Source organism: Panthera onca, chromosome B2 (genome assembly GCF_046562875.1).
Source record: "Panthera onca isolate mPanOnc1 chromosome B2, mPanOnc1 haplotype 2, whole genome shotgun sequence".
Classification (NCBI taxonomy): Eukaryota; Metazoa; Chordata; class Mammalia; order Carnivora; family Felidae; genus Panthera; species Panthera onca.
This window is the reverse complement of record NC_138343.1, coordinates 137,085,759-137,108,633: the sequence shown is the minus strand read 5'-3', so window position 1 is coordinate 137,108,633 and position 22,875 is coordinate 137,085,759. Positions and strand designations below refer to the sequence as shown.

Below are 22,875 nucleotides of genomic sequence, written 5' to 3'. Positions count from 1 at the left end.
CTTAGTAGACACCAACATTTTAAGAAGGAAAAAAAAAAGGGATAAACTTTATGAGACATTTCTCCTCCTTACATTAACTTTTCTCCTCTGACCAAAAGAAAGAGATGGTTCTCTGTGGTTGGAATAACTTTCTCCTGCTCACAAAATTTCAGTTCTTGGTGGGAGCTTAATTGAGACACATAATTACTGTTTCGTGTGTTTCGAAATTACTAAGATGAATGGCCCGGCCTCTGCCCTCAAAGAGCTCATACTCCTGTAGGAAAAACTCACAAAAGGCAAAACTATAAAACAGTATGAAATCTGAGCTACACTAGGTACTTTCCCGTAGGCTGGTCGGGCAAAGACGGCCAAGTTTAGGAAGCTCCTCTGCGAGGGGCTAGTGACACCTGAAGGGAATGAGACTCCTGAGGGTGTCAGAGTCCAGTAATGTAACAGACTTCGGCACAAATTACAAGTCAGAGGGGTAGGTTCACATTACTGTGTCAGCACTGAGAGGGGAGCGCTTATTTCTGCCCCAAGGAGGTAGAAGGCAGAGGGCATAAGCGAGGTGAGCACCAAAGGGGTAGAACTTCAACAAGCTCTTTATGATTCTTTCCTCCCACTTGGTAGTTAACTAGAACGTACCACGTCTTTCTGACTCGTGGACATAGCTCCTATACACGCCAGTCACAATGCCCCACATTCACAACTTAGTGTGGCCTGAGCCAGTGTTTCTCAGGCTTTGCTAGTTATGCAGATAACCAAGGAATCTTGTTAAAATGCAAAATCAGATCCAGTGAGTCTGAGGTGGAGCCTGAGATCCTCATTTCTAAAGACCTCCCAGGGGATGTGGTTCTGCTGGTCCATGCACCACACTGTGAATGGCAAAGGCCTGAGTTTTAACTCTTTTAATTTTTTTTTAATGTTTATTTACTTTTGAGAGAAAGAGAGAGACAGAGTGTGAGTGGGGAGGGTCAGAGAGCGAGGGAGACACAGAATCTGAAGCAGGCTCCAGGCTCCAAGCTGTCAGCACGGAGCCCGACGTGGGGCTCGAACTCGTGGACCGCGAAACCGTGACCTGAGCTGAAGTCGGATGCTTAACCGACTGAGCCACCCAGGAGCCCCCTGAGTTTTAACTCTTAACGTGAGAACTGAAAAATGGAAAGTTGGTAGAAGAGCAGAATCAAGAGAAATTGTGATGTTCTGTGGAATAAAACGGCAGAATGCTCTGAGGACAGAAACTAGCAGCAGACTGTCCACGGTGTCCTTATCAAACAGCCCTGTTAAATAATGCTTTCACATGCGTCCAGTGGGTGCACATGAGCCAGAGCAAAAAGAGGGCCTGACTCTGATCTGCTTCTATACTTTAAAGGTAGAGGAAGACACAGCAGTAATTATATTTTAGTCTTACATATTTATATACTTATAAATATGCATGCAAATATTACCAACGTGAAGAGAGAACTGCAGCCTCAACATAGTGACATTTTAGCAAGCTTTATATATCACCTAGGAAAAGAAACACATGAACACATTCACTGATGGACTCAGACCTAACCATTCCAAGTATGCACCAGAATCACATTCTTAGCATTTTTCATTCTGAGTGCACAGACATTATTTCTTGAGTTCTTCGTAGTTTTAATGTAATCATAAAAACGGTGTTTTTGAAAACAGCATGCTAAAAAATAGCCTCCCTCCCCCCCAAAAAAGGCAAAAACTAGTTTGGATGCAACTCCTTTTAGATAAACATGTCATGAGACGAGAAATGACTTTGAAAGCTTGCTCCATTACACAAATAAATGCAGGCTTAGCTGAAGCAGAGTGGTTATCAGAAATTTTAAATTGAAGAGCGAGTTGTTTTCCTTCACAGGGAAAATACATCACAACCAGGAATAAATGTCTGTCCATGTTGAATTGCTTCCTTGTCCACCCCAGTGCTAAAGAAGGCCTCATAACTTTGGCTTATTTAGCAAATACCTTTTTGGGGCTAAACACTGAATCAACAACTATATGGCAAATCTGAATGCTTTCACTAAACATGAGAAGATGGCTGCAATTATAATGAAGTTTGATTGTTGGATAAGGAGTTGATTGTGGGGACTCTGAGTCACTTGAGACTCCATTCATTTACATGTGATAAAAATTACAGTGTTAATGGTGAAATGGAAAACTAGACTATTCGTCTTCTTTCTTCACTGAGTAAGCCTTTCTGCAGATCCCTGAGATAGGAAGATTCTACCCAATGGATACAAAAACTTTACCACCCACCCTGTAAGAAATGATCTCTCAGCAAGAAGATAGTGATGGAAATCGTCAACATCTGTAGCCTGAAAACATCATACCACACCAGCTCTCTGGCAACACTGGAACAGCCCTCTCCAGTATTATCTTGAGAGTAGCTGTCACTTATTGAGTGCTGGCTATATGTATAAAAATTTGTTCCTAGTTATTTTACATAGTCAATCTGTTTGACCTTTACGGTAATAATGATATACTATTCTATTATTGTCGATCCCGAAGGGATACTATGTGAAAGGATAAAGAGCACTGTTCAAGCATGACAGTATGTCTTAGAGCTATACGAATTGTATGTAAAAATGTGAAATCTCTGCTTTGGGAAAAATATTTTTTTAATCTGAGGAGTCTCCCATATTCACCATCAAAATATGCAATATTTATTTTGCATGTACTATGGATAGAAATTACTGCTAGATTCCCGGGAAACCAATATATATGAGATATTTTTTTTCTCTTTCCTCTTAAGAGTTTTACAATTCTAAAGGGAAACAATATATAAATTAAAAAGATGAAGAATAATATTAATATAATATAATATAATATAATATAATATAATATAATATAATATTAATCAATGCTCATGGACAGTAGGATCTATAAGAGTGTAGAAATTGATAACAACAAGGGCTCCCTTCTGTTTCCCAAATGTATTTTGAAGAGAGTAGTTAGCATGGGCAGCCCATTTCAGGAACAATAATCTCATAGTTAAGATATCTTCTGTCTAACCATCCAGGTAAAATTGAAGCCTCTGTAAAGCAACCTCTTTCAAAGGGTTCTCCAGCCTCCATTTGAATGCTGAAGAATACTTGGCTTGATACTAACCTCACAAGTAAATGAAGGTCTCATCTGACCATCAGACAGACTTTCCATATATGGAAGCAAGAGTCTCTTAATTGCTCGTATTCGTCAGTCCATCTTCTAACATTTGGGATCTTACAAAGCAGATCTATATTCTTTCCCACATGACGTCACTTCGGATATTCGAAAAGTGTGATTCTGATGGTCTTTTCTTCATTAGAGCAAATACCTTTGCTCTAAAAGTAGTATTCTTATGAGACATTTATGAGGGTTTTTATTTCTGTCCTCTTTCTAGTCTTCTGAGCATATTTCAATTTCTTTCTTAACTTGTGTTGATCAGAATTAAACATAACCATTTAACCAGCCCAGAGAAGACCTGTCACCAGCTTGTTTTAGAAAGCATGTTTCTATTAATACATTCTAAGTTTTCATTAACTATTTTGTTTACATAGTACTGTTGATTAATACCGAATTTATTGTCTAGTTGAAATCACCTGGAATTTTTCATAAGCTCCTTTTAAGCCATGTTTCTTCCCTCCTAGTCTTACGAAGTTTTTCTGTATCCAAGTTCATATCCTTATATTTACCTTTTAAATTCCATCTTGTTTTATTTTGTTCACTGCTCAAATTGTAAAGATTTTTTTTCCATTGAGCTATAATTGGTGTATATACATTGTATAATTTTAAAGTGTACGAGTGTTGGTTTGATATATTTACATACTGTACTATGATTAGCACCATGGCATTAGCTATCACCTCCATCCATCATGTCACATAATTATCATTTCTTTTATATGGTGAGAATATTTAAGGTCTAGTGTCTTAGCGACTTTAAAGTATATAATACAGTGTTGTTAACTGTTAGCACAACACAATAGCCTCCAGATTTTATTCATCTTCTAACTGCAGGTTTTATCTTTGACTAGCATCTCCCCTGTCCCTCCAGCCTCAGCCCCTGAACCACCACTCTACCGTGTTTCTACAAGTTCAGCTTTTTAGATTCCACATATAAGTGATAGAATACAATATTTGTCTTTCTCTGTCTGCCTTGTCTCACTTATGTTGCCCTTGAGGTCCATCCATGCTGTTGCAAATGGCAGGATTTCCTTCTTTCTCATGGCTGAATAATATTCCATTTTATATATAAACCACAGCTCCTTTATCCATTCATTTGTTGACACATAGATTGTTTCCATATCTTGGCTAGTGTGAATAATGCAACTACAGTGACCATGGGAGTTCATATATCTTTCCTATATCCCTTTTTTATTTGCTTTGGACATATACTCAGAAGGGAGATTGCTGGGTCATATGGTAATTCTATTTTTAATTTCTTGAGGAACCTCCACACTGTTTTCCATAGTGGCTAAACCAGTTACGTTCCCACCTACAGTACATGAGTGTTCCCTTTTCTCCACATCCTCAACAATAGTTGTTATTTTCTTGTCCTTTTTTTAATAGACAGTCTAACAGTTGTGAGGTGGTACTTCATTGTGGTTAAGATTTACATTTCCCTGATAATTAGTGATGTTGAGTATCTTTTCATGTACCTGCTGGCATTCAAATGAATCTCTTCTTAGGAAAAATGCCTATTCAGTTCCTCTGCCCATTTTTTTATTGGGTTGTTGTTTTTTGTTATTCAGTTATATGAGATCTTTATATATTTTGGAAATTAACTCCTTATCAGATACATGGTTTGCAAATATTTTCTCCCATTTTGTAGGTTGCCTTTTCATTTTGGTGATTATTTCTATTGCTGTGCAGAAGCTTTTATAGTCGGATGTAGTCCACTCATTGAGTTTTACTTTGTTTTGTAAAAATGGTTTTGATCACTGCATGTGATCCTGGAAAAGGGAAAAAGCAACATGAAGTAAAACTGTGATCAGGAGGAAATGAGATCAGAATTTCCTCCTTGTTTTTATTTATTTTTTATTTATTTTATTATTGTTTTATAACATTTTTTAATGTGTATTTATTTTCAAGAGAGAGAGAGAGACAGAGCTTGAGCAGGGGAGTGGCAGAGAGAGAGGGAGACACAGAATCTAAAGCAGCCTCTAGGCTCTGAGCTGTCGGCACAGAGCCTGACACGGGTCTCAAACCCTTGAACTGAAAGATCATGACCTGAGCCGAAGTCGGACGCTTAACTAACTGAACCACCTGGGCGCCCCTCTTCCTTGTTTTTAGAAGAGACAAGTAATGCCCAACAACAACTCCAAAAAGCCTTCCTTCATCACTACCTCAGATTTATGGGTTTTCCTTGCTAGCAAATTTGCCTAAGCTTTGAGGGAGCATGAGCGTGATGTTCAAAGTTAATCTTTATTCATAACAGCTTTCCCAGAACCTCTAAGAACTAAATGAAGTGTTTTCCAAGGTGGCCACTGTGAGAGGAGCAGTCTGGGCTGCCACTGTACATGCTCCCAGCCCTCGAGGGCCTCACAGCTCAGTCTCAAGTCCCAATTTCAAGCACAGGTATGTGATTCCCTGCAAAGGAGAAACCAATTTCCCCCACCTCATTCTCCTCTACCCTGTGAAATTAAATGGTTTCTTGACAGTCCCTGGGAGGTCAAGTGGAGGAAAAAGAAATGGCCTCCAGATATTCAAAAGTATTTGAGAGTTTTCATCCTTGGTTATGCTCCCTGTGCAAAACTTTTTCTTCCCTTTTTTCCTTAATGCTATTAAGAAACTTTGTTTTGCTTAAAACTAGAATCAGCCAGGGGGCCTGGGTGGCTCAGCGTCTGACTTCAGCTCAGGTCATGATCTCGCCATTCCTGAGTTCAAGCCCCACGTCCGGGCTCTGTGCTGACAGCTCAGAGCCTGGAGACTGGTTCAGAAGCTGTGTCTCCCTCTCTCTCTGCCCCTCCCCTGCTCATGCTCATGCTCTGTCTCTCAAAAATAAATAAGCATTAAAAAAAAAAAACCCCAAAAACTAGAATCAGCAAACTCTAGAAAAGAAAAATGTAACAGTTATGCAGATTATCCCTTCTGTATGTACAGATAAACCCCAGGGAATTCTCTTAAGCACCGCGGTTTAGAAGGGCCCACAGGAAGTAGATGAGAGGGTTCCAGGACGTGAGTGGTCACTATTTGCCTGTTCACCCAGAGAGAGCCCTGTCACTAAGTAGGTCTCTAGATCGTTTTTCTTCCCCTTCTCTGTGGTGTAATTCTTTGGACAATGCAGCTATGTAGCAAAATATGACAACAGACTGTTTTTCTTATATATAGCTGTATGCCAGGCAGCCTAGGAGAAGTTCAGACTCTGAACACAGTTGATATAATACTGAATATAAATACCGAACTGCTGGTATTCAGGGACACATACAGACCGGTCAGAAAAAATAGAAGCCACCTGCTCCAAATAGTAGGGGTGCTTACACAAGAGAAATCAGTGAGTAGGAAATTTATTTTTGCCGGAAGGAAAATGTTTATGACACAACACACACAATTACCTCAGAAAAGCACAAAGAAGGCATTCACCTGTGATTTTTTTTCCCTAATGAACCAGAGGACTTAGAAGACAGTGAAAGGCTGTGCAAATCTAACATAATATTTGAACCTCTTTTCAGTGGTTTTAAACCACAACATTGCACCCAACATGGCATTTCTCTATGAATTTTCCAAAATTAAATGTTTAACAGTGAGAAAATTAAGAATTAAATTAAATTAAATGTAAATTTGGGATAAGATGTAGGTAAGGACCTCTGGTATAAAGATGTATTGTATTTATGTGTGTATGTGTGGGGGGTGTTTCTGAAGAAAACAATTAAGTATAGATAAGTGCAAGAGATAATAAAATACTCTTTTGCACAATACTCCAGTTAGACAAATATTATTTTGTTATTGCTTCACATCTTTGTAAAATAAATAATCAGATAAAATTAAAAACCTCTTCTTTTCCAATCACATTCCCATGCAAAGTCATGGATCTAGTTCATACTTTTATTACTTTACTATATGTGTTACCCAGAAAAAAAATAAAAGGTATTGCTTTCTATACTTATGAAAATTACGTTAATATTAATAAATATGCTAATAATATGTTACTATTAGGTCAATAATAGTTATATTAATAATAATACATAATAATAATATGTTAATATTTTGCAGCTATTTTTTCCATTCTGTGTTATTTTACGATCTCCCTGTTGAATCATATAGATCTAAGTTGTTCATTTTAAGTGTGGTTTTACAGATCATCATATAAGGAGATTGCCATTTTTATTCACTCCTGAAAAGATGAAAATGAATGTTTCCCATTTAAGGTACCAAAAATACTGTAATTAATGCCTTCATATGTGTGTGTGAAAGTTTCTCCAGTGTATTCACGTGAGACTAGAATTTGTTAGCTCTGTAGCCGATATTATTCTTCAACATGATTGTATGAGAGCTTCTGTTTACCACATATTCTCTCAAAATTGGTGCCCTGTGACTTTTTAACTGTGGGAAAATTGATTAGGGAATCATTTAAATTTTATTTGAATTTCTCTGATTACTGCTTTTGAGCATTTGTTAATCTAATTCAGGATCTTTATATTTTCCTCTTCTGTAAACTGCCGGCACATCTCCTTTGCCCATTTTTCTCTTAGGTTATTAGTATTTTTCAATTGTGACATGTTACTTACATATTACAGACAATAATCCTTTGTATCCTCTAGTCTGGTTCTCATTTTTAACTCTACTTATGTTATCCTTATTTCTTCAAAGGTTTTTGATAAATTAGACTATATCAAAAATAATGTTTTCCTTTTTGCTTGGTCTTCTAAGAAATCCTTTTCTGGCCTGAAAACTATAAAAGCTATTTTTGATATTTTCTTGTCATAGTTTTACCTTTGTGTGTGACACCTAGTCATCTGAAGTTTATTTGTGTGTGTGTGCTCTAGCTTAGAAATGTAATTGTTTTTCATATGTAAATCTAAGTGTATCAACACTACATACTGAATTCTTTGCTGAATGGTGATGGAAGCATCCTTTAATCATGGAAGCCATGATTGCAAATATGCCTGAGTCTGTGTCTCAGCTGTGTACACATTCCATTCTCCTGGTCTACTTATGTATTCCCATGCTAATGACATATTGTCATAATTATTATTGATTTATATTACTGATATGATACCCCCACTTGTTCTTGTTTTCAGAAATAGGTTGGTCGTTTTCAGCTCTTTATTCTTCCACATAAATTTCAGAGTCCCTATGGTGAGTTCTATGAATGATTAAGTTAGAATTTGTATTACACTCATTGAATTTATAGAATAATTCGGGACAATTAACATTTTGAAGATATTCCATTTTCCTGCTTGAGAAAATAACCTATCTCTGTATCCAGGTTTATTTTATGTTTTTTGATAAGGTTTTATAATATTTTCATAAAGTTCTTATACAACTTTTGTTAAAAATACTACCAGTTGCTTTTTCATTTTTTAACTCATTTGCAGGTTGCCTTTCTTTCTTTGATATATTATAATTAGTTATTTGTGGTGTAATCGAAGTATATTGATTTTTGAAGCTTAACCTGGTATTCTTCTTGAACTATCTCTAATAACTTTGTTGAATCTCTTGGAATTTCTTTGTAGACAACCATGTCACTTGTAAATATTAACACTTGTGGTTTCCTTTCCAATCCTTATTTCCTTTTTCTTATTGTATTGCATTGGCTAGGAAATGAATAATTTTCAGTGTTGGATGTGATAGAGTTTGTTGTCTTTTTCTTGTCATTAATGAAATTGCTTGTAAAATTCACCACTCAACAAACATTTCTCTGTTATCTACTGTGTGCCAGGCATTGTTACAACAACGAACAAAACAGACAAAAATCTCTACCTTTCTGGAAGTTATTTTCTAGTTAGTTAGACAAACAAGGGTGGATAGGTCATGCTGAGGGTGGAGTAAGGGAGGTGTAATTTTAAATAAAGAGCAAGGAAAGTTCCCCTGAAAACGTAATGTATGAGTAAGGATGAAGTTAAGCACTGAGTGCAGAACAGCCAGTGCAAAGGCCCTGACACAGGATTGTACCAGGCATGGTTGAGGGGCAGCAAGGAGGCCACTGTGGTTAAAGAGAGTGAGTGAGGAGGAGAGGGAAGGACATTCACTCAGAGAAGTGATGAAGGACCAGATTGCAAAAATGCTGGCTTTTACTCTTAGTAAAATGGGAAGCACTGAAAGATTTAGAGTGGATTAAGGTGGAATAACCCTTGCTGAAATCATCTACTTAGGTTTTAAAAGACTCACTTTGGCTGCTGTGTTGAGACTGGAATGGATTGAAATAGGAAGAGAAAAGATGAGGAGTAGTAAAAACAGAAGAGGGGTGGGTGGAAGGGAACAGTGAAGAGGGCTTACATTTGCTGATCTGCTGATGTGGGGGTCTGAATGAAAGAGAGGAGTCCAGGATGATTCCACAGGTTCCCCCCCACTCTTGGTCTGAATAATTAGAAAGATAAATCTTTTCATTTACTGAAAGTGGGAGAATTGTGGGAGGAACAGGTTGGTGGGGGAGGAAGGCGTCTGATTGGAACATGTTGTGACTGAGATGGCAAGTTGAGAAAACCAAGTAGAGACATCAGGTAGGTAGTTGGATATATGAGTCCTGAATTCAGGAAAGTCATCTTTACTGGACTTGTAAATTTGAGAATTCTGAACTGGAAACAGGTAGATCCTGTAAAAGTTCATCCCAAAAAATGACAGAGAAGAGTTCCAGGGACAGAATACTGTGGCCAACCAAAATTTGGAGGTGAGGGAGATGAAAACGAAATAACAAAATAGACTGAGAAGTGACTAGTAAGATAGAAAGCAAACAGGTGAGGGGCGCTCAGTTGGTTGGGTGACCGACTTCGGCTCAAGTCACGATCTCACAGTTTGTGAGTTCGAGCCCCGCGTTGGGCTCTGTGCTGACGGCTCAGAGCCTGGAGCCTATTTCAGATTCTGTGTCTCCCCCTATTTCTGCCCCTCCCCTGCTCACACTCTGTGTGTCTGTCTCTCAATAATAAATAAACGTTAAAAAAAAATTTTTTTAAAAAGAAAAAAAAGAAAGCCAACAGGTGAGTGTGGTACCCAAGAAGGCAAGAGAAGAAAGCATTCCAAAGAGGATGGAGTGGTCGCTGTGTCACAGGTGCTGATAGGCCCAGAGATTATTATAAAAGGACTCTTAGATTGAACAATTTGGGGACGTTATTACACATATAAAAAGTGTTAGTGGAGGGAAGAGCAACCCTTCCACTTCCCTAGTTTATGTAGTCTTAAATTTAGTTCTTGACTATTCTAAACAGAGAAACATGGGGTTTTTTTTACTTGAGATAGTCAATAAGTTCAACATCAGAGTTTATCAATTTCAGTACTTAATTGCTTCTTATATTTCATTCCTTCCCTCTGACTTTGTTCTCTTCTGACCGAAGTAGATTACATACCTGTTAACCGTTTAACTGGAAATGCTATAAGAATACATAAGCATTGACCCATGAAAATTTTTTAGCTCCACCCCTTACATGAACATAGAAAAAAAAATTTTAATATGTATTTTATTCTCCAATTTAAAAAAAATCAATGCATGAAAACATAATTTTGAATGCATAAGCTCACAATGCCAAAATAAAGTACATTATGGTTTTAATAAGTATTGCTGTCAGTCACACATGACATTGTATGTATATGATTTACATACACTGCATATTATGAATAACATCATGCATCTTTTCTTTTTCTATGAGGTCATGCTATATTTGATATTATTCTACTAAAACAAAGCTTTATTTTTTTTTTTATACTCAACAAAGTGCTAGGTCAGGATTGGTCTTATAAATAGGTGACAAGCCATTTGGCCTGCTCTGTAAGGTCACAGGTAGTGTGCATCCTGTATCCTGATGTTTATCTCATTTGACATGATATATACATTCCACCAAAGTAATTTCCCTGGATTTGAGGACTTTTCATCTTTCCACAGTTCTCTACTGACTGAACACAAATCTAGGTGGTGGAGGAAAGGGTGGTGTTGCCTTTGCAACATGGACTCCTAAGAGAGAAAAAGGCACTTTGCCAATATTATCAAGATTAGGCCCCCACAGGGTGAGTCAGATGTATCAAAAAGGAAAGGGGATGCAGTGTTCTGTTGTTGTTTTTTTTTTTTTTAGGTTTATTTATTTATTTTGAGAGAGCGCAAGCACAGGAGGGGCAGAGAGAGAGGGAGACAGAGCATCTAAAGCAGGCTCTGTATTGACAGCAGAGAGCCCGATGCAGGGCTCCAACTCACTGACTGTGAGATCATGACCTGAGCTGAAGTCAAATGCTTAACTGCCTGACCAACTGAGCCACCCAGGCGCCTGCCCCCAGATTCAGTGTTTTAGAAGAAGCTGAGAGAAGACCAAAAACAAACTTGATCTTCCTCACAATGTTACATAGTTAGAACCCCCCCCTCCCCCCCCCCCCCCCCCCCGCAACCTGATTTGGAAAGCTCAGTTAACCTTACTGTAAACATCAGTGGAGAAACAAGTTACGTACACCTGCCACAATCATTTAAAGGTGTTCAGGAAGGGAAGCAGATGAAATCATTCTTTAGTAAAAAAAGAAGTTAAATTTTCAAACTTTATCATATTTACCTTACCAATTGATTTTGATTATGTGGCAACATTGTGACAATAATTTTATGTAGCAGACAACAGTAGGTAGAAGTTTGTCCCAAAAAGTGTTTAAGATATTCTCTTAAAAATGTTTTCTTGGGAATTTTTATTTGACTGCTAAAGCTTATTCATTTTTACCTTTTCTTTTTTTTTTTTTTGAGTTCATTCATTTATTTTGAGAGAGAGAGAGAGCAAGCACGAGCAGGGGACGGGCAGAGACAGAGAGGGAGAGAGAGACTCTCAAGCTGGCTCCATGCCAGGCTCCAGTGCAAAGCCCGATGCGGGGCTTGAACTCACAAACCATGAGATGTGACCTGAGCCGAAACCAAGAGTCAGATGCTTAATCAACTGAGCCACCCAGACGCCCTGTTTTTATCTTTCCTTAATTTATCTGCTCCCCCTAATTAAATTATGTTCCCTTCAGCATAGGCAACTTCTCTTTCCCTTATGTATTTCATACCTTAACGTCTTCTCTCTTCTTTCAGCCAGTTGGGTACTGAAGCAGCTGAAATGCGAAAAAGACAGCAGTCACAAAATGAAGGAACACCTGCTGTGTCTCAAGCGCCTGGAAACCAGAGGCCCAACAACACATGTTGCTTTTGCTGGTGCTGTTGCTGCAGCTGCTCCTGGTATGTGGCTTTCTCTGTGTGACACTCCCCTGAGCTGGGTCCTAACTGGAATGGATACGCATGTTCATTCTTGGTGTCATAGAAACTTCTCAGTCTGTCTCCTTTTCCTCCTTTACAAGTAGGGATTACTGGAGACCATCACTGGGAATAGAATATTTCCCCAGAACCTACACTTAAGTTGATAGTAAGGTAAAGAATGAAAACTTATTTTATATCCTGTTTTTCTCCATCCATGCTTCTTAAAGATGTGGGTAAAAATAAGATTATGGGTATGTATTTGTTTAACCGTAAAGAATGTTCTCCAGTGTTCCAGAAGGTGTGAGACTGTTAAGACAGTATCTAGCAGTACTGTACATCATATTCGATGTTGTGCTTTAGTTATATGGTATGTCACAGAGTGTTGATCATTCATTCACAGAGCCACAAAACCATGAGTCTGTGTGGCACTCGCAGCTACAGACTCCTGATACAGGACAGAGTATGAAGTCTAAGTCAGTCAACTAAAAGCCAGAGAACCTGCTTTCCTTTGTGATTTTATCACTGACAGGTTCTGTGACCTCATACAAATGTTTAATTTCTGCCTTTTGGTTTCTTCATTGGCAAAATGATGGAGAGTTAGCCAAACTGATTCCCAGAGTCCTGTCTAGTGCTAAATTTCCATGATTCAGGCACCTCAAAACACCTGCTCCAGTACCAAATTCTCAAAGTGCCTTCAAACAAGAAACTCAGCAAGACCCAGAGTCCTAAGATTTATGCACATGAGACTCCCCAGGGGATGCTAGACTTAATGGAACTTTCCATAGAACTGTAAGTTTTGGGGTCCCTTAAGATCCAATTTACAAGTGGATCTTCTGGATCTCCCTGCTTATTTCAAAACTCTGAAGAAATGCCCAAATGCTTGTACCATCTTCTTGTGTATGATTACTACAGTTTCCTGACATCCATTGAGGTTATTGTTATGATATGGTGGCATAATATTCAGTCATTATGGCCAAAATAGAAGATGAAATGTATTAAACTTCACTGGTAGCCATGGTGTTGAAAAAGCTCTGTCCCCTCTACTAAACTTCATTTCCAGAAAACCATCAGACATTTCAGTAATTTGGAAGGTTTTAAAGTAGTTTTTATAAATATCAAAATTGCTTCCCAGATGATGATTCTTTGTTAGGGAAAGTCCTATCTGACTCCTTCCCTTTCATTTTTAAGCCTTAACTATTTCAGATGGAGGAAATAGAGTTCTAGAGGAGGGAGCTATTTCAATAAAATTGTATATATTTTTTTCCTTTATTACTCCTAAAAAATATTTTTTTTCCCTTTATTACTCCTAAAGAGATCATCTAGCTCTGGCCTGAATCCATGAAGTAAAGGGTAGTGATTTAATATGGTGTTTCAGAAGTCAGACTGCCTGGGTTCAAATCTTATCCTCATCATCACTATCTGTTGACCTTCAACAAGTTACATTATCAATGTCCTCAAATTCTTCATACATCAAATTACAGTAATAAGAATCCCTGCTTCATAAGGTTGTTGTAAACATTGAATGAAATAAAACACATACAAGCCAAGAACAGTGCCTAACACATAAGTATATGCTTAAGAATTAGCTTGCTGGGTTATAGCACACTTCATATTGGAAGACTAATATTTGAAATAATGTATACATGTCTTTAAAAGATCAGCTTATGGATATAATATAAAAAATAATCTTGGAAAAGGAAAGGAATTTTATTGTAGATTCTGCATAAGACATCACAAATACATTGTTACGTAGTGTTGACGACTATACTTATATTTCTTATTTATACTATGCTGTGTTCTAGAAATCATATATGATTTTATTTGCCTGATAAAACTTATTTCTGAATTGTTTCAGGATTAAAACACCAAAACAGATAAGAGTACTGAAGTTTTGTTGTGCTATATTTGTTTGCTGTCGAACATATTTGGTTATATTTGCTTTTATCTGGCTTACATATATTTAGTGAGACTTGCTTTTCTTCATTCTTAAAGGGTACATTGAATAACAAAACATTCAATATGAGCTTATGAACATCAAATTGTCACAGACCACAGACTATGGATGGAGAACAAAACAGCTTTTGGAAGCTGCCTTAACTCTCCACACCTCTAAGGTGATGTGTATTTGAAGTCATGCACTTGGCACATTGGATGAGTGCTCTGTGAGGCTCTATGAGTTCTGGACTAACGTGTAATTGTCAAGAACTGTGTTTGTGAGTAATAAGTCGCGGATGCCTCAGTCTAAGCCATAAAACACACAGTCTACAAATTTATAAGTCTTCCGTATGTGATAAATGATAGGTAATTTCTAACATGAACAACTTGAAAAAAATGAAAGTTAAATTGTTTTGAATTATGAGTTTTAATTGTGACAATGTTATCTCATTGCAAATGAGAATTTCCTTAATATGTGCATTTAAAAAATATCATTATTTTTATATTTTGAGTTTAAGGAAAGAAAATGTTAAAGCCTTCTTAGAATGGAAAACAAAAGAAAGAAGTGTTCTTCAAAATTTCCAGGCTAGGTCAGAGGAGCAGAACAGAAAGAAACACTAAAAAATGTTAATTTAGGGACCAAAATAAAGTTAGAAATCAAAATATGAAGGAACTGTCGTTTGTAAATAGGAGCAGTTGTCATGTAGCTGGTTTTACCTCCTTTTAAGGAAATAGAATGCTAGGAAAATAAATTTCTGCATCTAGTAATAAATACAAATACCTCACCCTAGCCTTACATATTATGAGTTTTTTAAGCAACACAGTATTTCCCTCAAATTTATATTTCTCTTTCATATGTCAGTGTCAACTCCTCTCCCATTTTTAAACTTATTCCTGTCTTAATAAAATTACCACTGTGCTTTATGTTGGGGGATGATACAGAGATCAAGTACAAAATTGATGAATATTTCCAGTTTCCTTCCAAAACCTAAAAAGTTGGGACTTAATTCATAATGACTTGTTAAGCTGATCTGTTCTCTGTCGCTTTTAAGAAACCACTTCTGTCCCCAAATCAGTCTGTTTCCCTTCTCTCCCCACGGCCTTACATTGCAAGAGGAGAAAACAAGGGAATGTGGTTTAGAGCATGTAAGCTGTGTTACATAAAGAATCATGGACATCTAGTCTTGGCCATAAAATGAACAGCATATAAATTTGCAAGTCTTTCCATGCATGGGACTAAGTTGTTCCTGACCAGGAGGAGACAGAATTTTGTCAAGACTTCCTGTCTAAAGGTTCAAGGCTACCACTGTGAAAACTTAATTTATATCAAGATTCAGACAGAGGTCGTTTACTCTCTTCCCTTTTCTTGATGGGAAAGAAACCTTTGAAAGATATGGGCTCCTCCCCCACAGAACTGCTGTCTCCAGGACAGTAGCGGGCAGTGAGGGCTTTCACACACATGTGCACTGGAGACAACACCTGTGAAGGTGCATTGCAAAGTACAACCTGCTGTGGGCTTACGAAAGCAAGGTGCCTCAAGAAGGAGATGGAAAGGTAGAGCTTTCAAAATGTATTTTGAGCTTAAAGCTAATGTCCAAATTGTCCCACAAACCCTCTCCTAACATCAGAGTTTATGGTAAAATAACCTCGACTGTTTTTTCCAAAGAAGTCTTTAATTTTTTTTTAACATTTATTCATTTTTGAGAGACAGAGAGGAACAGAGTGTGTGAGTGGGGGAGAGATAGAGAGAGAGGGAGACACAGAATCCAAGGCAGGCTCCAGGGTCTGAGCTGTCAGCACAGAGCCCGATGCGGGGCTTGAACTCACGGACCGCAAGATCATGACCTGAGCTGAAGTCAGACACTTAACCAACTGAGCCACCCAGGTGCCCCGCAAAGAAGTCTTTAGGTATGAATCCATCCCTGTTTTAATTCCTTGTTGCTCCTGGTGGTGTCCTATCAAGCAGGACAGATTTCCATGTTCAATCATAAAAAATCAGAACTCAAGAGACTTCAGCTCTTATCTCTCCAAAGTTTCCTAATGACTTCTCATGCTGTTTGGTAGAAGTAAGGGGATAGCTCCAGGGGAGTTGGCGGCCACAGTATTTCTGGCCACAGCCCTGGGCTCCCCTCTTGGCAGTTTCCAAGGGGGTGGTTCTGTCTTTAGCTGTTTTACATATTAGACTTAGGTATAAGCTTTTGTTTGAAAGAAAAAAACGGCTGTGTTAAAAAAAAAAAAAAAAAACTGTCTGGAAAATGCTGTCTCTAAGGTTCCACCTAAGGAAACTGAAGGCTTGCCTACTCTCACAAAGCTCATTAGTTAACAAAAGGCTAAAATTCAAGTCATTTAACATCCAGTCTGTCGTTTCGTCCACTTGAAGGTGACACTTCCAAACTTTTCATTTCCAGGTTTGATATGAACCATTTCCAAAGCTTTTTAGTTTCCAAGTCGAATTCAGAATCTCATGCACTACTATGTATTGCCTACAAGATTTGGGCCACTGCATCAGATACTCTTCATTCTTCTCAGGAGAAACTGTCCCTCAGACTGAAATTAGCGAGCCCTGTGAAAGCTAAAATCATCTTCCTTTTGGACACGTGATTTCCCAGAGTTCCCAGACCATGGGCTACATCGAAGTAAATGTTAAGCACTTCATAAACATGTTTTCAGTTGCCCCTCCCTCCATTTTTAGCTAGTACCACAGTCTCTGTAATTCAGAACAGTCCAAAAATAATGTCCTGTTTTATACTCTGATGCTGTCACACGTTAGCTCTCTGCCAATGAAAATACTACGGTGCATGCTTTAAAAGCCAGAGGTTATTTTTCAGAAGGAAAAACAAAATCCACGTCTGCTCCATGGTAAAGAAACCACCCCCTGGAAATAAATCTGCTAACACATGTAAGGTGAATCATTTCATCTGAGGCACCAGTGAATAAACACTTTTACCTGTCACCCTCGCAGACCTGATTCATGGTACGTGGGAGCTTGAGTTATGTGCCTAGGATTTCCAAAGTACTTGTAACCAGTCCCCAAAGTATCGCTTACAAACACTTCTACAATTTTGAAACTCCATCTCCCCATGGCGTAGTGAATTTCCTCAACAGTTTCTAGACTTACATAAACCTTAAACTTGCGCCATCAAAAGACATCTACTAAAATGAACCCAGGTTTCCCAGGCCATAGCCACAAAAAACCCAAAAAGTGGACATTAGGACCATGGACCATCTATATGTCACACATTTGTGAATTCTCTCATTTACAATTTATTTAATGCCTATTATTGCCCCGTACAGTTGTACTTCTTTAGCTTTTGCCACATTCTCCCTGCCTCTTCATCAACAGAGAATAAATTCTCAAGAAGCAGTTGAACCTGGAAGGTCACCCTCTAGAAAGCTTGGTATTCAGACTGCCTCTGCCAGGTCTGTGTGACATATGACCAGAGGGCTACGTATTGGAAAACTGCCAGAATTAGAATACCTCGATCCTTTTCCATTGAAAGCATACCATTGGTACTCTTTTTGACTCTGTGTTTACTATAAAGGCATATTTTTTGAGTATCACATAGCAGTGTTTAGATCATCAGTGGAAAGATGGATGTGTATAAGACAAAATAATAGATGAAAATGTTATGCCCAGTCTCATTTAGAAGAATAGAAAGAATGAGCCAGAAAAGGGCTGGAGAAAGGAGGTTAAATTAAGTCAGAAGGAGGCAAGAGCCAGCTTAAAAGGATAGCCGATTCAGTGAGGAACGAAGGAAGTGTCCTCCTGAGTGCTGGGGACACCTGTAAGGACACCTGTGGCATGATTTCCCTGAAGGGGGGGGTAAGTAAGAAGGAGAGTCTATGGCGTGAGGAACCTGGTAAGGAATCACAGAGCTTTTAAGAGGATACAGAGAGGTGAGGAAGGGGAAAGTCAGGTGGCATAAGCCTAGAGAATGCAGAAGAGGAATGCCAGCGCCCCCCCCCCCCCCCCCCCGCCACACCACATCTTGCCCTGTGGGAAATGGGCTACAGAAGAACACAGGAGAGTGTGTGGGACATGGAAAGGAAGTTCCAAAGAAAACAAGTATCCTCAGAATGAGAGAGAGAGAAGCCTCACTCTGGTGAAGAAACCCAGGGGCTGACAGGAGAAAAGATACTCTAGGTACAGAGGTTGGGAGTGCGTTCTGAGACAGGGCCCTGCAAGGACATGAGTGGGGTACGCTGGCCCAGATACCCCAGTTGACTTCAAGTCGTTTTAGGTTCAGACTCGGGGAGAATCTCTTGAATCTCAGCTGACTCACTGTATGTGGTGATGTGGTGAGAGCCATCTGGGTCTGGATGGGCCAGGATGTGGCAGACTTCTGGGATGACCTTGGCATTGGGTCAGTGCTGTTAATACCTATGGCCATGCCTCCCACCGCCCTGAACAAAGCTGAACACACAGAGGGCCAGGTAGACTCCCCAGCTCATTCTGCTGGTTTTCCTACTAGTGATTCTCCTGTTTAACATGTGTTTTGTTGTTGTTGTTGTTGTTGTTTTAGGTTAATAACTTTAAAATTTATTATGTGGATATATATAGTTGAATTCATAAAAGCTCACATTAGTCAGTTGGCACTGAACATTTTTGTAAACATATACACTGTTTCATACTTGAAAACAGCCGAAAATAAATTGGCTTGTAGCATGTTATTTGACATGCTACAAGCCAATGTACACCTACTTGTACCAATGTACACTTGTACTTGGTGTACACTGGCTTGTACCAATGTACAAGCCAGTGTACACCAATGTACACAATGCTACAAACACCTACTAAACATAGTAGGTGTTTAATTAATACTAGGATGTGAAATGCAGGATTGAATTTGGACTTATGAAAATGTGTCACAAAAATTATTTTTAAAAATTATAGGCATAATCTCTCAGGCCTTTGTGTAATCGTGGGGCAGGTAATGCTTTTAGATTTCTATCACGTTTCTTCTTACGCACCATTTTCCTTCATTCTCTCTTGTACACGTGCATGTGTGTGTTAGGAGTAATAGTGGTAGCATACTAGTAGTAATTGGTAGTAGAGAGGGGTAAGGGTTCTGGAACAGAGCACGAATACTCTAGTATTCCTAGGGTCTAAAGTCAAGAGGACAAAACAGAAGGCTGAAGCAATAGGCAGTGACAAGCAATAAAATGCCTTTAGTGTCATATTAAGGAGTTAGGACTTGATACTTTTTTGGATATAAGACGTGATTGAAGTTTATTAAGTAAGGAGGAGACGCAGTCTATTGCATGTGTTAAGCATACCCTTCCGGAGGCAGTGGAAATATATGGAAGAACAAGACAAAAAAACCAAGGAGAATATTAGGAGATTTTGTAATAGCCTCAGTGAGAGATGTTGGGAGCCCAAAATAAAGAGATGATTTTAAAAAGGGACACCTGGGTGGGTCTGTTGGTTAAGCCTCAGACTCTTTGTTTTTTAATTTTATTTAAATCCAAGTTAGTTAACATATAGTGTAATAATGATTTTAGGGGTAGAATTTAGTGATTCATCCCTTATATATAAGCCCCGTGTTCATCCCAACAAGTGCCCTCCTTAATGTCCATCACCAGTTTAGCCCTTCCCCCCACCCGACACCCCTGCAGCCACCCTCAGTTTGTTCTCTGTATTCAAGAGAATCACCATCTCTCTTTTTCTCTTACAGCCTCCGATTCTTGATTTCAGCTCAGGTCATGATTTCAGGGTCGTGAGATGGAGTCCCACATCAGGCTCCCTGTTGAATGTGGAGCCTGCTTGGGATTCTCTCTCTCCCCTCTGCCCCTTCCCCACTTGCATGTGCACTCTCTGTCTCTCTCAGAAATAATAATAATGATAATAATAATAATAATAATAATATAGAGTAAAAGGACTGGAGAGCTTACCAATTCAAGAGACACTGGATGTACTGCCAAGAATTTACACTAGACGAGGGGCACCTGGTTGACTCAGTCCGTTAAGTGTCCAGCTACAGCCTAGGTTATATCTCAAGATTCACAAGTTCGAGGCCCGTGTTGAGCTCTGTGCTGACAGCTCAGAGCCTGGAGCCTGCTTCAGATTCTGTGTCTCCCTCTCTCTCTCTGCCTTTCCGCTGCTCATGCTCTCTCTCTCGCTCTCTCTCTCTCTCTCTCTCAAAAATAAATAAACAAAAAAAAAGAAAAAAGAATTTGCAATAGATGAGAAACAGGAGGGACAGATAACTCCACTTGCTCCAGGGGCTGGGTTGATGGGGGCCCCATCAGATGAGAGGACACATGAATAGGAGGGTGGTTAGGGCAGGGCATGTGATGAGCAAGCCCAGCTCTGTGTAAGGCACCCCAGGAGTTGGCTGTGGAATGAAGCTGTGAGCTAAGGAGGGACACCTCGGGGAGTTCCAACACTGAAAGAGAAAGCAGTGGCACTCTGCATACACAGAGCGCAGAGAGGAGACTGTCTGAGGGTGACACAAAACACACAGCCCTAAGCTGGCACAGAAGCCACGAGACGAGTCGCACAGACAAGACACTGGCCGATGTTGCTGATGCACAGCACACCGGGGAGGTCCAGTGGGATAAGAATCATGGAGTATCTTGTCACCTGGCCAGCTGGGAGTGGGTCCGTGAGCTCTGTGAGGATCCTGCTTCTATTGAAGGTGCACGAGGAGGAAGGATTTAGAGAGAAGAGCTGCAGACTGAGAAAAGGAGTACACTCCTCTTCAAAGGCCCGGAGGCACCCTCATCTTTCAAGGTGAAGGTTCAGTTTGAAGGAAGCTGGGATTCCCTTCTTGACTCAAAGCACAATTATTCAGTTTCTAAAACATTAGGGAATTCAGCACTTTCAAATCCAGACAAAATTTATTAACTCTCTGGACAATATTTAAGAACTTCCCCTCCAGGGGCGCCTGGGTGGCTCAGTCGGTTAGGTGTCTGACTCCGGCTCAGGTCATGATCTCGCGGTCTGTGAGTTCGAGCCCCGCGTCGGGCTCTGTGCTGACAGCTCAGAGCCTGGAGCCTGTTTCAGATTCTGTTCTCCCCCTCTCTCTACCCCTCCCCTGCTCACGCTCTGTGTCTCTCAATAATAATAAATAAACATTAAAAAATTTTTTTAAAGAACTTCTCCTCTAGCCTCCCCAGAGCAATAATACAAAACACACAGTTACATGTTGGCTACCCCTACCCTATCCACAAAACATGGTAGCTGTTACATCTGATTGAAATAAGTATTCACTATTTTTTTTTTTTTTTTTTTTTTTGAGACAGAGAGAGACAGAGCATGAACGGGGGAGGGGCAGAGAGAGAGGGAGACACAGAATCGGAAGCAGGCTCCAGGCTCTGAGCCATCAGCCCAGAGCCTGACGCGGGGCTCGAACTCACGGACCGCGAGATCGTGACCTGGCTGAAGTCGGACGCTTAACCGACTGCGCCACCCAGGCGCCCCAAGTATTCACTATTTTTGTTCCTCTCATTAAAACCCTTTATTATTTCTTGTAGATCTGGTTCACTTTTTCATGGTGTGGGCATGGTAGACCTGTTAAAACAAGCCTGCTATTTTGGGATGTCATTCAGGAATTACTTGTTCCTTGTCAGATACAACAATAAAATCCACTTCTTGTGAATATGAAATTTATTGTATCATAGTCTGCTTAATTGGGTTCTATAAATATTATAAGTTCCAATGCCATGAAATTCATATCTCTGTATCAGATGTCAGTACACTGTATATCAATGTTCACTTCATGCCTGGAAGCATGGATTCCTAACTAGAAAGCAAATTTCTGCCATTGCTACTTTTTCTATGAAGCAATATAGATTATTTAAAAGTACAGGGCTATTTTAATCGACTAATTCTGTAAGAGTGGAAAGATAATTCCATGTGTTTTTTTCTAAACAGATGTCGTCTTGCCATATTTAAAGATTACATACAAATTCTAACGTGTCTTCCTCATATAAAGCCTACTAACAAGGGACCGCATGGGGTAGGGAAGAAACGAGCAATGCTGGAATTAGACCGAGATGGGTCCTGGTTCCATGACATACAACTGTGAAACCTTTGGCAAGTGACTTGTCTGAGCCTCAGTTTCTTCATCTGTAAGATGTAATGAATAACACACATAAATCAGTGAGTTTAGTTTAGGTTTCAGTACGTTCTAGGGGCCTCCTGAATAATCCTTTATTGATAGGTTTTACTTCTGTCCCCCTTGCAAGTCTCAGGCTGAAAGGAAATTAACAGACTTTGTAGGATTTGAACGCTGTATGCCTCGCGACTTCTATTCACATACTGTCAGCAAATATAAGAGAACCTGTTCCTGCATTCTGTATCCCTGGTCCTTTTTCCCCAAATGTCAACTCACATTCACCAGCACAGGTACAACTCAGCATTCCTGGAGCATGCACTACACAGCCATAGGATTCCCAGACAGTGGGATATTCTATTCTAGAGCTAAATTTCCCCACAGATCAGGATTATCGCCTTCAGTCATAATTGTTCTCAAGGATGCTTCCCACCTCATCCCATACATATTCATGCACACAGTAACTAGAACATACCAGGGGAGGGATGAATGGAGGATTGTAAGTGACCCTCTCAGCCATCAGATGTCTTTCTGAGTAGCAACTACTAGAGTTCTAAC

General features: G+C 39.4%; 1 protein-coding gene and 1 long non-coding RNA gene across 9 annotated transcripts in view; one reads left to right on the top strand and one right to left on the bottom strand.

Moving 5' to 3' along the window:
* LOC132667773 (uncharacterized) overlaps positions 1–22,875 on the bottom strand; it is a 115,599-nt gene that overhangs the window by 42,700 nt on the left and 50,024 nt on the right. For 4 of the 5 annotated variants that reach the window (XR_013555825.2, XR_013555823.1, XR_013555824.2 and 1 more), the window contains exon 4: positions 12,139–12,183. This is a non-coding gene — a long non-coding RNA (uncharacterized LOC132667773). Of the gene's footprint in view, positions 1–11,498; positions 11,993–12,138; positions 12,184–22,875 lie in introns of those variants that run through there. The other variant, XR_014137735.1, reaches the window with a different exon arrangement.
* The window catches only part of RGS17 (regulator of G protein signaling 17), a 96,395-nt gene that overhangs the window by 49,154 nt on the left and 24,366 nt on the right, over positions 1–22,875 (top strand). For 3 of the 4 annotated variants that reach the window (XM_060616945.3, XM_060616941.3, XM_060616943.2), the window contains exon 2: positions 12,164–12,307. In XM_060616945.3, coding sequence (XP_060472928.1) covers positions 12,189–12,307 — 119 coding nt within the window. In that variant the 5' untranslated portion in view covers positions 12,164–12,188. The remainder of the gene's footprint in view (positions 1–12,163; positions 12,308–22,875) is intronic. The other variant, XM_060616942.3, reaches the window with a different exon arrangement.